The sequence below is a fragment of the Dicentrarchus labrax genome, unplaced genomic scaffold (genome assembly GCF_905237075.1).
Source record: "Dicentrarchus labrax unplaced genomic scaffold, dlabrax2021, whole genome shotgun sequence".
Lineage (NCBI taxonomy): Eukaryota > Metazoa > Chordata > Actinopteri > Moronidae > Dicentrarchus > Dicentrarchus labrax.
The window spans coordinates 29648012-29661791 of record NW_026136720.1 but is presented as its reverse complement, the minus strand read 5'-3'; the positions used below and the strand labels follow the sequence as shown (position 1 = coordinate 29661791).

Sequence of the window (13780 nt, the reverse complement as noted above, 5' to 3'; positions counted from 1 at the left end):
CTGGCTACTACTTTTAACAACACCTACCACCCCCTAAATCAGGTATTCCCAAACTTTCTCATGTCACTCATGTCACCCCTACAATAGAGGCACATTAAACCCCCACTTTGAGAGGATTGTGTCCCCTCTGAGTATTGTTTTAGGTTTGAAGATAATAAAGCCTTCATTGTCAATCACTATAAATTTCAATCAAAATGGACAATCATATTTCTTCCCTTGTTGTTTTAACTTAAATATGTGATAAATGTTAACATTTTCTATTCCTCCTTTTGCTGGGGTCCCCATACAACATCAGTTTGAAAACCACTGCCCTCAATAACGATCCTACATTTACAAATGTTTTAAAATGTTATTTGAACATCCTACAAGGAGTTTTTCACTGCTTATTAAACAGTCTGTATAATACTGATGCCTCTGTATTAGTGTGCCCCTCCATCACCGAGGCCAATCCAATACACAGCTCAATGCATTGCTACCGATCCCATACATTATGTACATTACACATGTGTATATAAACAACTACCAATGCAATATGATACAGTTTGTGAATTTACACAGTTTGATTCAACACAATGCAACGTGATACGATTCGATGCAAAAGAATATTAGGGCTGTGCATCAGCAATAATCTGGTGATACGATACATATCACGATACGGGGTTACGGTTCAATATACTGCGATATAATGCGATACTGTATGCAAAGCAATATACTGCGATTTATTATTTGTATTCATTGCAGTCCCTGTAACATTGAACATCACAGCCCTCAGTTTATGTTACTGCTATCTAGCTGTTGGGAGTGTGAACACCAAAGCTGATACAATGTTTCTGAGAATCAATCACGATCACAAAACCAAAATATCCTGATACTCAAGTGTATTGACATTTCCTTACACCCCTAAAGAATATGATGCTATGAACTTCAATATGGTAATGATCATTTGATTTTATGTTTTTGGTATTTCTTTAGCAGCATAGGGAACAGTTTAGAGAGGAGTAATCCATTCAAATATTAAATTATTGGTCACAAATTATTGGTAACATTTCCAAACAATAAATCCAAAGAGCCTCAACTAATAATTATATGCTATATAATATATAATTAATAATAATAATAATTTTTTACTAATGCAAAGATATTAGAAACAATGCATAGCAAGTTTATCCCAAATTGTATTCCAATGCACACGTTTGGTTGTTTTTTTTTAAATTGGGGCGATCGCATCTTTAACTTTTATGCCAGTGCACCAGTGCAACATATGGAGATAATTGCAGTATTTAAAAGGATTCAAAACTAATACTGAATGAGCCCTCTTCTTCCTACACAGGTATGTAACATGCGAAGGCTGCTCAATGAATCGAAATATTATCCAAATTCCAATATGGCCAGGTGCAATATGCAATTCGCAGAAGCTGTATTTTTAAAATGTGTGACAGAACAGCATTGCATCATTATAATGAAGTACTGTGGTTCTGCAGAGACATGCATGCCAACAAATCTTGTTCTCCAGATTTAAGAAAAACATTTTTTGTTAATTACAGGCCCCAAAAAACTGAATTCTTTTCAGTGAAAATTAAAACCTGTGATGCAAAAATGATCCCCACAAATTGTGAATCATATCGCAATATCTGTCAAAATAATAGCAATATTGTGTTTTTACCATATTGTGCAGGCCTAAATATGTGCAATGTAAATTAGTGTGTACAGTCCATGGAGGTCACAGTGGTCATTATTGTAACACAACTGGCTTACAACATAACATTTTGTTAGCATTGCCCAATGAGCTATGTCTTGCTATTGGCTTACTATTATACCGACATAACAATACATCGGAAGGTTTCTAAACAATATTACTATTATTGAGCAACTAAATCTGTTAGTTGTAGGCTTAAATATAACCTAGGTGAATGAACGGTACTAAAACTGTTAGTTTACTACGTCATACTACAGTTATTACATAGCCACAAATAGGTACATTACCCTGTCGCTATGGATCTTGCAAACGACTGTGTCTAAAAAAGAAAAATAGTATTTTTGATAAGTTGCGTCTTTCTTTCACTCACTTCCAAAACAAATGCACGCAATCAAGATCTTTATAACACGAGGCGGTGGAAACACTACCACTTTTGTCCACAGGACAAAACTTTCAATGAAAGTTCCTATTTCATAGACAAAACTGTCCTCTGGGAAACAACCCCGGCACTGCTGTGTAACACCTCTCAGCTGTTATGTGACATCAGACCTCGCCACCAGAGGTCACGGATCAAAGGTTAATGTCCTGCTCTTATCCCACAGCACAGTGGGGTCTAAATTGCTTACTAGAAAACCAGCACTCCAACCCCAGAACCAATCCTTGACCAAAAGCAGCAGAAAACGCAAAATCTATCAGTTCAATAACAGCAAGTACAACAGCGCAAGGGTCTCCTCTGCCTGTCAACAACAGCAGTGCGAATAACACTATGTCACCAGTGAAGTACACAGAGATCATGGGGGAACTTTTATAAATGTGCACAAAACATAAATATGGCTTGACGAAAAGAATCATTGTCACTAAAATTAAAGTAACTGGTGGCTGGTATAGTTGGTCAGTTATTTCTTTTGCTCCTTTTGTGAGGAAATAAATGTTTGTTATTATGGAAACGCACGATGGCCAAAACTATGAAAGTTTGTCATAAGCCAGAAATACCCTAAATAACACAGGTGTTGTTGACCTCTTCACAACAAACTGTGCTTGATTGACATTTCCTTTACTCATCTTACAGTTGTTGCACCTGTTATGGCAGGACAACTGGCACCCTTAAAATTCTTAGTGAACAAAAACCTTAAAATGAACTGCATTTATATAGCTCTTTTACCCACACAAAGCACACAAAGCCAAGCACATGCCAATGGTGGTGAAGATACCATTCAAGATGCTTGCCTCCTGGCTGGGAGGAATTGGGATTTGGGGTCTTGCTAAAAGACATGGCTACATGTGGACATATCAGTAGTACCTGGAGTTTAGATACCTCATAAAATGCCCATCAAAGCTCTGTTCAAGTGCTGATATTAAACACTGACAGCAGCCTGTGACTATCAGTACAGTAGATAATAAATATAGTGGTCCCAGCACTATTCCAGTCTTCTTTTAAGAAAACAGTTTGTACAATTGATCAAATGGACAAATACATCATAGAACAGCCATACACAAATGATTGCTACAGTAGCCTCACTGGACGAAAATGCAATGCAGCCACAAGAAACCTCGAAAAACTGCTGATAGGCTATAACACGCAGCAAAGATTTCTGACTTCTAGCAGTACTTGAATGTTTTATCTGCAGCACCTTTCTGTTTGACTCTGTGTGTTAAAGTAGCAGTGTGTTGGATGAACAGACTTGGAATAGTCTGAGGTCCTGAAGGGGCAGCTCTGGGATTATGGGCCACTGGGGCTGTTACTATAAGCAATTAGATCCTTGCATAACTGGACCAAAAGCTTTGTTGTCATTATTGGAACTATGTCAAACGCTTTCTCAATAGATGATGGACTCCATTGTGCTTTGTCATTTTTTCCATTTTCAAGGACAAAATTTAAAGGCACAGCCAAGGATTGGAGGATATCCAGGCCTCTTTGATGACCTCAGGATTGCATGTCAGATATTTTCAGATGATGCTTTGTCAGGCTGTGACCTACGTCAGAGGTATACAGCTGACTGAAGTGGTTGGGATCAGTCGGTCAGCACCTCATGGTTCATTTCAGAAGGTGAATTATGCCCAATGGATTGAAATGCTCCCACAAGTGGAAAAGCATAAAGCTACATTCATTGTTTTTTTGGCCACTTGGGGGCAGTACAACAAGTTGCAAACTCAAGATTTGCATATTATTTACCTCCTGCAGAAAATGTCTTATTTAAACATCCAGTTGGCAGGATTTAGTTGCAGACTGCAACCATTTGAATACAGCACAGCCTTCCAAGTCTGTAGGAGAAACTATGGTGGCCGCAAAATGTGCAAAAAAACGCAAAAGCCACTATATACAGCCAGTGTTTAGTTTGTCCCTGCTCGCATACTGTAGAATCATGGAGGTTCAACATGGCGGCCTCCATAAAAGAGGACCCGCTCCCTCTGTAGATAATGGCTCATTCTAAGGTAACGACATCACAATTCTTATTTTCAGGTGATTATACACTTATGAAAACATATCTATAAATATTATATTTAATTTCTGCCAATAGAGCCTCTTAAATGTTGCACTGGACCTTTAAGCAATGCTTGAATCAAAAATTAACTTGAACTTATTCTAATTATAAATATAACTATTCTAATGATCTATTAACTCCCCCTGCTCTTTAATCCTATTTCTATTGTTTCTATCTTTTTCTCTAACACACACACACACACACACACACACACACACACACACACACACACACACACACACACACAGTGATTGTTATTTCAGGTTGCCCTGTACCATATGCTAAAGGTTGCCACTATCCACCTACTCTATTAATCATATAGCTGAATTGGTTTTTAGCCTAAAATAGATGAAACGGTTAATGGTTATCACTGAGCTGGTGTATCCATAGGCAAAAAATCAATATGTTTGTTTATATGTGTTCCAGTGTTTATTTGTGTTTCTATCTGTTGAGACTGTGTAGAATAATGTGTGTCAGTTTAATCTACCCAGTCTCCTGGCACAACAGGACTAGGTAGACACTGAGTGGCCTTGAAAGGAGAAAATTGGCACACTGGTCAAAATAGCATTCAAACCACAAGGGTGAGGGAACAGAGCAAGAGCTAAAACAACCAGGAGGAGGAAAATTATCCTGCACACTCCAGAATAGACCTATTTATGTGTCATCCCTGAACAATTGTGCAGTGTCACTTAATCTGTGCACTTTTCATAGACCTAAAGACTCAATGTCCCACATACTAACCACAACATGAAATGCCATGTCTTATCTTAAGACCGACAGGGGCTCATTCATCATTTTTTGACAAGTGCATGGGCAATTCTAGACAGAATGCAAGGAATCCCAATAACACTGACTAAAATGGATGGTTTTATCACACCATTAACAGATCAATCAATCAGCACAACAATTAATTATGTGATTCTACTGATAAACAGAATGTAGGCTCTTATTTTACATTTTGCCACTGTTCATATCAACAGCAGGGCCCTGATCAATTATGCATTAAATAATCTGTGGGTTATATCTACCAGAGTCTTGATTTGAACAAATAGCAGGCCTTCCCTGCTATTCACAAACAGCAGGCCCACCACTACGTATGTGCAAAATAAGCCTTTCAAAATGGGTTACACAGCCTGCCTGCATCCTCTCATCCTCTGCATGTTTCACTGATGTAAACAGCCAACAGGGCCCAAAGTGGCCTTGCAGTGCCTCTGTGCAGATTTTTCATAGCCTGAGATGCAGCACTAGCTTGCCTGCTACTTGGGGGCTGCCCTGACGTGTTGCCTGACGAAAAACAACAGAGCAGGCCAAACACTGAGAACAGGACTTCACGCAGATGTCACCTTGTTTTGATTTAAGAGCTGGACGTATAAAATAATCCCGCTGACAGGCCTGGCAGCAGCCCGCACTGACAGTTTTCACCCATCCGAATAAGTGATTGACTGCACCGTCAGACGAGAAAAGTTGCTGTTATTGTGAAAATGCCAGAGTCTGCCGATAATACAGATTTAATCCAAGATCGGTACATTTGGCCTAATGTAATGCGCAGAGGCCTCCTCCCTCACAGCAGCTGTTGAAAACGAGCTGGCTGCCTGCTGGAGTATGGACCTGAGACTGTAGTGCTGTGCTCCGGGCACACACACACATCTGAATGGAGTAGGACTCGTTGCTTCCAGGCTGGAAAAAATGATTTACTAATTCTGGAAAAGACTTCTAGAACGCTGCCAGTGAAATCACGCGAGAAAACACAACAATGACATTTTTATTCTATTTTGGTGCTTTCTGGAGTCAAAAACTGAACAATTGCAACATTACCCCCCAGTGCTGCGTTGTAAAAAAGGCTAACAACAACTTTGGCCCGTGTCCATCTTGTAGCCAGCGTATCTTACCGTCTTCACAACAATATTAGTCACAAGGAACAGCTAGGTGAGCTAACATTAGCTAGTTAGCCAAAAGGCTAGCTACTGTGTTTGCTCAGGAGATAGCTTGCTGTTAGCTAGCTCCTGTTTGTTAAATACCATTAGTTAGCTCAAAAGCAGACCCCTGTGTGTGCGTCGTTACTGCTGCCAGTGCCACCTTCCAGCACAAACTACGGAGGACGTCAGATGGACGTCAGTTTACTGCAAACAAATAACGTCATAAACGGTAAATAAACAAAGGAGAGAGCCGTGTTGTTGAAGGTGAATTTCAGTGTGGTGGTAATAAGACCAACTGTCAGGGTGAGCGAGTTCACTGTCACCCATTTGGGAATTCCTCTGCTCATTTGTGAAACAAAGCAAGGTTACGGGACAGGAGAGGCAGCTCAGACTAGATTTACCAGGAGTGCACACACACACATACACAATCAACATAATCGCATACAGTGTGTGTGTGTGTGTGTGTGTGTGTGTGAGAGAGAGAGAGAGACTGAGCCCCCCTCCCGGAACAACACAGTGACAGATTTGAGCTGAGACCCTCTGCTGTGGTGACTACTTGTTCAGACCATCAGGGATGAGCCAGCTCTCTAACCTTTGTAGTGGACCCGCAGGTTGTTCTGTGACAGCCCAATGTAGCTGTATTTATCCTTGGGGCTCCAGGATCGGGGTAAAGGGGTCTCTTCCTCGTTCACAGCCGGGTAGAGCCGCTTCAGCCGCTCGTTCAGCTCGTGCTCCTGGTAATTAAAAGCAGGATCTCCCAACGGCAGGCTTCCCGCTCCAAGCTCTGCCATTTCTGGCCTCTGTTTGGTTTCTTATTGTTCGTTTCTGTCTATCCAAAGCCCCGTGTCAGTCCGCTGGAGCTGTAGGCTGAGAGTGAGAGGGACTGAGGGGAGAAAATAGCAGTGGTGTGACATCCCCGGATAAGCAGCAGAATGTACTGTAGGCTCGAGCGGTGCCGTTTGGGTACTGTAGTTCAGCCGCACGCTCGCTTTTACGATAATGTCTCTCGAAACAACTACACAGCTCAATTACGGTTACCTTGGTGTCGGGCTTCCACCGAGAGAGGTAGCTAGGAAATGTAGTTTTTTCAGCTGTTACTTTTATAGACAGTTTTTATGATATTATGTAATTTCATAATGTATCCATACGTGGCACACGAGAAAACATGGAACTTACATGTAGATGAAAAAAAAAAAAAAAGATGAAAATTAATAATTAATTCCACAATTTAAAAAAAGTTTAATATGTAAAAAATAAGCCTAATCCTGAAGGCACAGCTGCTATCTTAGCGTGGTGTTGTTGTTTTTTTTTTATCTTCCATGCCTTCTTCTCTATATTACATTGTAGTTATTGGAAGTTGCAGTTATGTGTTATTTATAAAGTAGGTTACCCGTTTGTTTATTCATTTATCATGTATTTGTTATTGGCATTAGTTAGGGTTTGCGGCTTAAGCACGCACGTTTAAAGAGCTACAGCTTCTCGAGCTTTACAAAGTATCTCTATATTTTCTTTTTAAGAGGAAAGTTTTCATCTTACACAAGTTGAAAACTAGTTAGGCGCGCCTTGGTCTACTAATGCGGGTCCTGCTGCGTACTCCGTCCCCGTTACCATGGAAACCCTGTTACAATGCTGTGGTCTGTGATGCTAAAGCCGACCTTGAGCTAAACGGAGCACACTCAACAGTTTGAGAAGAGCTGGCTATTATTCAGTCCAACGTTACATATAATCGCTGCAGATGTCTCCACAAAAAGACGTCAAATTTCCACCTTTAACACCGTCACAAAAACAAAGGCAAGTGATAGAAAGATGCAACGAAAGTATTCAAACTATTGCATTATTAAGTTCTAACCATACTGATGCTATGTATAACTAGCTAATGCAAAAGTACAGTTGTCAATAACTTAGCTTTGTTCTTTTTTTTTAATTTTAGGCTTACATATGACCGTAGTGTACAAAATGACACTATCCAGACATCAGAGGAAGGGCAAGAAGGAGAAGTAGCTGTTTCTATCCAACCCGGAGCTAGAAAGGTAAGCACAGCATGTACAGGTTCATCAAACCTGGCAGAACTTCACTCATAAACCTCATATTACTGATATGATAGATTAAGTAGTTTGATGGCTGGAAATATGATTAGTCACAAAATAGTACCACATGGTCAACTGCTGTCTGTCCTCCCCATTGTAACAGCAAGTTCACCATATATGTGTGTGTGTGTGTGTGTGTGTGTGTGTGTGTGTGTGTGTGTGTGTGTGTGTGGATAAACCCAATAGCTGTGCTGGAAAGGTAGCAGTTACATTTATGCAGGCCCGGGGAGGAAGCCCCAACTCCTGATGCACCTGGAGAGCTATGTGAACAAGGAGCTGCACAATATCAGCTCCGATGAGCCAAATATTCAGGAACTGAAGCTGCAGGTGATGTGTTTTAGTTCTAAAACTAGAAGAAATTCCTTACAGAGGTCTTCTGGTCGGAGAGAGTACTCACATATCTTAATCTGCTTTTGCCACAGGTCTACCGTGATGTCTTTGGTTGTTTCATCAAAGAGTTCAAAACCTACAAACCCCTTCTTTCTGCCATCAAAACGGAATATGAAGTCACTTTAGGTCAGTAGCTCTGTGAGTAAACCTGCCTGGAAATGTTCATTTCTTGAGAAGGATTACACTAGTATTGTGCTCTTCCAAATGATGGCCTAAACTGCCATAAAGTAAAAATAACAAAGCCCCCTTCGACAAAATGATTCAAAGATTCTGTAGTCATACAGACCTTTAGAGAATTAGATTGTATTTCTACAAGTTTGTTTGTTTCACATTGTGTCTGTGGTGTCCACTTAAGCCAGCGAAGTCCCCTCCAGTAAGAAATCAGTGTTTCCTCTAGTTCCTACAGTGTGCTGTCTGAATGGTGTCTGTGCAGAGTTTGACTCTAGAAGGATGTTTTCACATCCATCTGCTGAAAGTGGAAAGTTTCTCTGAGCTCAGTGTTAGAAACAGCTGTTGTTTCTTTTAATTGGGCATGTTGTTGCCATTGTAAATGCTGAATCATGTTTTGATCATGTTTCATGCAGAACTGCAGTTATCATTTTTTTGGTGATTTGTCCATCAGGTATTTTTGGTATTTTTTGTTTGTTATTTGTATTGTGTATCCATTAACCATTTAGCCTCTAAAATGCTCAACATAATGACAAGTGCCCATCACAGTGTCTCTGATCCTGAAGTGATACATGTCTCAAAATAGCTTGTTGTCAGACAGACAAACCCCCCCCCCCTCCCCCAAAAGATTCAATTTACAGTGTGTGAAATGAAGATAAACATGTACATCTCTGAGTTTGAGAAGCTTATAAAATGACCTTTGCAATATATTAACTATTAAAATTGGCATCAGTTACTTTGCATTTAACCAAATAATTGTTCTAGCCCGATAGTTTCAGGATAGATCATTTGAATGCACTTATCATCTGTTTAGCACATCAGCAGGATCGAATCCGAGAACTGAAACAACTGCGGTCCAATCTGAGGCTGGTGACAGAGGAATGTGACAGGAAGATTCAAGCTCGCTGGGCAGAGGAGCAGGCTGAGATTGGAGCCTTGAAAACGGAGAAGCAGCAACTGCAGATGGACATTGAGGCCATGAGGGAGAGAGAAAAGGCCATGCAGGCAGTGGTACATGACAGACTTATAAAGTAGTGTTCTAACCGCTATGTGAGTTTTTAGGGGAAACATCTTGTATAATAAAAACTTAACATAGGGAATTTATGTGATAATCAATAGCACAATTACCACATAAATTCCTTTTGTTAATTTTTTATTTGATGTGCTCTCCTTATCTGTGAATAGAAAAGATATTTAGGTTCACTGATAGAGATCTCTTTATCCAAAGAAATGTTTTGTTTGAAACTCAGTTCAGATAGTAAGGTTAATGGGAGATTATCACTATTTCATCCACCGACCCAACCATCTCCCGTTCCTCTCCAGGTGGACCGCCTACAGTCGGAACTCTCTGACCAGTATCTGCAGTACCGGGAGGAGCGTGATGCCCGCAAGTTGCTGATCTGGCAGCTCAATGACCTAACAAGTGGCTCTGCTAAGGAGGAGCACCCTGAAGATGAAAATACAGGTAGAGCCACAACTGTTAGTTTATTAGTCGATCGACTGACTCACTATTTACTACTGTCACTATTTTTGTGTTTCAATATAGATTTTTATATAAATCCCCCATATTGCATTCCTTTTTTCCCCTGATACCATATTGTATTACATTACACGTATGTATTCTCCACGAGTTCTGAAGCTACAACCAGCAACCATTTAGCTTAGCTTAGCATTAAGACTGGAAACAGGAGGAAAAAGATAGCTTGTTTTGTCATGTAAATTTGTCAGGTTCTCTAAAGTAAAGCATCCACTGATTATCGAGTCTGTTATCCATACAAAAACGGAGGTGAAAAAACGAGTTGTGGTTGCAAGGGGGGCTGGACTATTTTTCCTGACCTGAAGTCACTGCACCCAGCCAAGAAATAGTCTGCCTTGTTGCATTGCTTCATATTTAGCATACAGACATGAGTGGCATCAGTCTTCTTTAGTGTATCTGCAAGAAAGTAAGTAGGTGTATTTCCCAAACAATGCTAAACAAAAATATTAATAATACCTTTCATGTTGGGAATTTATAGTATAAGAGGTTCAACCAAATAAATAAAATAAATTCAAAATAAAATATATTTTCTTCTGAAATGTGTTTCCATCGTGAAAGAAGAGGCTAAGGACCCTGTGGAGCTGCAGCTCGCTCTGAAGGTGTGTCGGGAAGACCTGACTAAAGCCCAGGAAGAGCTCAACAGGATGAAGGCAGAGTACTGGGATGTTGTGCCACGACGCAACTGGGACACCCTGGAACAAACACACAAACAGACCCTCTTGCAGGTGGACAGACACATATACTTTACACACATGCATGTACACATACACAGAATTCATGACAGTCTTCACCATGGTCTTGTTTTTGTATTTTTTGTGGTATTTTCTGAGGTGTTCAGTTGAAGACGCTGCGGGGTGACTTTGATCAGTTGAAGAGTGAGTATGACACCCTGCTGGATCTCCACAAAAGGGGCAGCATGCAGAGTGAGGCACATGACCCCATCAATGTGCAGGTACTTTGTAATACCCATGGGAGCCAGGGTGGGCACAATATGTTGTGATCATTTGATGTGGAGTTGTGGCTCCAAATTGTACCATACAGGTGATCATGTGCAAATACGTCAGTTTATCTGCTAAGCTAATTCATTTGATTGCATTTTACCCTGTGTGTGAATGTGCACAGATTTGTTTAGTTTGTGTAACATTTAGCAGGATCTGTTGACAGATATGGAATATAATATTCATAGGTATGTTTTTATTAGTGTATAATCACCTCAATATAAGAATCGTGTTTTCATTACCTTAGAATGAGCCGTTTTTATCTACTGACGCAGCAGGTCAACTTTCATGGAGTCCGCCATGTTGAGCAGCCATGTTTCTACAGTAGCCCGGAACAGACAAACAAGCCTACCGTACTTTCTCCTACATACTCCACAGCCCATACTCATTCCCACAAACTTCTGAAACTTCACTGATAGATGCCACAAACCTTACACACTGGTCCCACACAAAAACTGCTTACAGTATTTAAGCTAAGCTAATTGTCTCCCGACTCCAGCTTTACATTGAGCTGACCGACACGAGAGTGGTATCAGTCTTCTCTGATAACTCTGGGCTATAGGGCGAATAAGTATATTTCCAAAAATCTTGAACTGTTACTTGTTTTTCTGTCTTACAGATGGATGAGAGTGTGGCCCAAGGGCAAAGCCAGGTTCAGTCCAGCCAATCAAAAGAGCCGATTGACTCTGATCCCCCTGAGAGCAGCACACTTACTGTCCAGGAGTTTAGGTAAAATCAAGAGATGTACACAGACAATTGTTTACAAGCCATGTTGCTGTTATTAATATAGAGTAAAATCACAAACTTGCCAATGAGGGGTTTACAGTCTGTACATCGTACTCTCACCCTTGGACCCTCAGGGAAAGGAAGAAAAAACATCACCAATAAAAAACCCTTTAGCAGGAAACAGTGAGTTTTTGTTCTCTTTGGCTGTCTCTGTTTTTCTCTGTCCTAAGAGAGTCTTTTGTGTATATGCATGTATGTATAGGGCAGCCCTGAGGACAGCGTTCCCTCTGAAGTCAGACCAGGAAATAGATGAACTTGTGGCCTCGGCCCAAAGCGAACCAGACCGCAGCGATGACGCTATCTCTTCTCAGAGACTCCACAGCCTGGTACGTACCAGCAGAGGTTTCACTGTAATTTACAAAATCTTGTATTCTTGTATCTTGTATTCTTCTTTGTCCTCTCATTTGGTGAACATTGAATTCAACTTTAATATTTAATCTCTTAGTAAAGCAATGTTAACTATTTTTTATGTATTTACAGGCAATAAAATCTGAGTTTGACTGGCCTTCTGCTCACTTTTTTACGATTTTGCTCTCTGGACTTTAATGCTCCCACAGCTTGCAGAATCTGGTGTGGCGGCCTCACCTCCAGCTCCTGACCAATCAGAAGATAATGCTGCATCAAATCCCTTTCCGGCCAACGACTGATATAATGTAATATTGTTATATTAATTGTATATATTGAGAAGGCCAACTTGCCGACTTAGGTACATCTGAAAAAAAAAGATGTATAAACCTTAATTCTAAGGTCACAGATTGATCATGCATTTTAAACAGTTCTTGACATTTAACCAACTGCAAATGTATGTATTTGTATTATTGCATTATCATTGTCTGCCATTCACCTCCATTGTGATGGGAGTTACAGTAGAAGACGTCTTAGCCACACAGAGCTCAAAATCTGGATGGCGAATCAATTTTTTATTCATAGTAAGTTATTTGTGATTTGAGTGAACTGACTCTATAATGTTATTATAAGTACCATGTGTGCCTTGTAGAATGGTTTATATCATCCTGGCAAATGCAACTTATCAAAATATAAATAAATCACTATAGATTTATAATGTTCATTCAGATAGCTTTTTATTTGGATGTGTCTTGCACTCTTAAGCTATTCATTACAACTTCAAAATTCAATACATTTGTCATTTTTCATGAAATTAGGTGTTGGGACTGTATCTGCAAGTAGAGAGTAAAAGGAACCAGCCTGCCTCAGAGCCCTTGAAGTACATGGTCTGGAGAAAGAGATTAATGAATGTGCTGTTGACGATAAAGTAACCACCCCAGATAAGCCCCTTTCAGACGTGGACAGTAATCTGTAAAAGCCAATTTTACTGTATGTGTTGACGTCTTGTTTGAAAATGTCCACCAGTCAATTTGCCAGAACCCACAGGGGCAGATCTAGAGGGGTGGTATGGGGCGGCAGTGGCCACCCCTAACAAATGCATGGCCACCCCAGTTCAGTGTCAAATGCTGTCAAGTTTACCACAATCATTTATATTTCAAAATAACATGTTAAAAAACAGAAATTTGCCAAATATTGCCATTATTAATGGCCGTGCTTGACTCAGTGACTTAAGTTCAATTAAAAATAGACTTGTATTTGGGAAATGTCTGAAAATATAGATTTATTGATTTCCAATGCCACCTTCAGACATTTCTATTTAATGCTTTACTAATGTGCCACAATAATGTAATATTTTTTAGTTCAAATATTTTT

At 40.1% G+C, this 13780-nt stretch overlaps 2 protein-coding genes across 5 annotated transcripts in view; one reads left to right on the top strand and one right to left on the bottom strand.

Moving 5' to 3' along the window:
- Positions 1–7008, bottom strand: part of ranbp10 (RAN binding protein 10) — a 32844-nt gene extending 25836 nt beyond the window's left edge. For both annotated transcript variants that reach the window (XM_051383205.1, XM_051383206.1), the window contains exon 1: positions 6688–7008. In XM_051383205.1, the coding sequence (XP_051239165.1) occupies positions 6688–6886 (199 nt within the window). In that variant the 5' untranslated portion in view covers positions 6887–7008. The remainder of the gene's footprint in view (positions 1–6687) is intronic.
- Positions 5618–13130, top strand: tsnaxip1 (translin-associated factor X interacting protein 1). 3 transcript variants are annotated; one of them, XM_051383269.1, is made up of 11 exons: positions 5618–6324; positions 8026–8125; positions 8369–8509; positions 8605–8698; positions 9555–9751; positions 10064–10205; positions 10836–11002; positions 11116–11229; positions 11895–12004; positions 12264–12387; positions 12619–13130. In XM_051383269.1, the coding sequence occupies exons 3-11, from the start codon at positions 8429–8431 to the stop codon at positions 12706–12708; spliced, it is 1119 nt and encodes a 372-aa protein (XP_051239229.1). In that variant the 5' UTR covers positions 5618–6324; positions 8026–8125; positions 8369–8428; the 3' UTR covers positions 12709–13130. The 3 variants fall into 3 exon arrangements, with proteins under 3 accessions (XP_051239229.1, XP_051239228.1, XP_051239227.1); XM_051383268.1 differs by lacking the exon at positions 5618–6324 and adding an exon at positions 7123–7886 and having other exon boundaries at positions 10839–11002; XM_051383267.1 differs by lacking the exon at positions 5618–6324 and adding an exon at positions 7123–7886.
- The last annotated feature ends 650 nt before the right edge of the window (positions 13131–13780 follow it).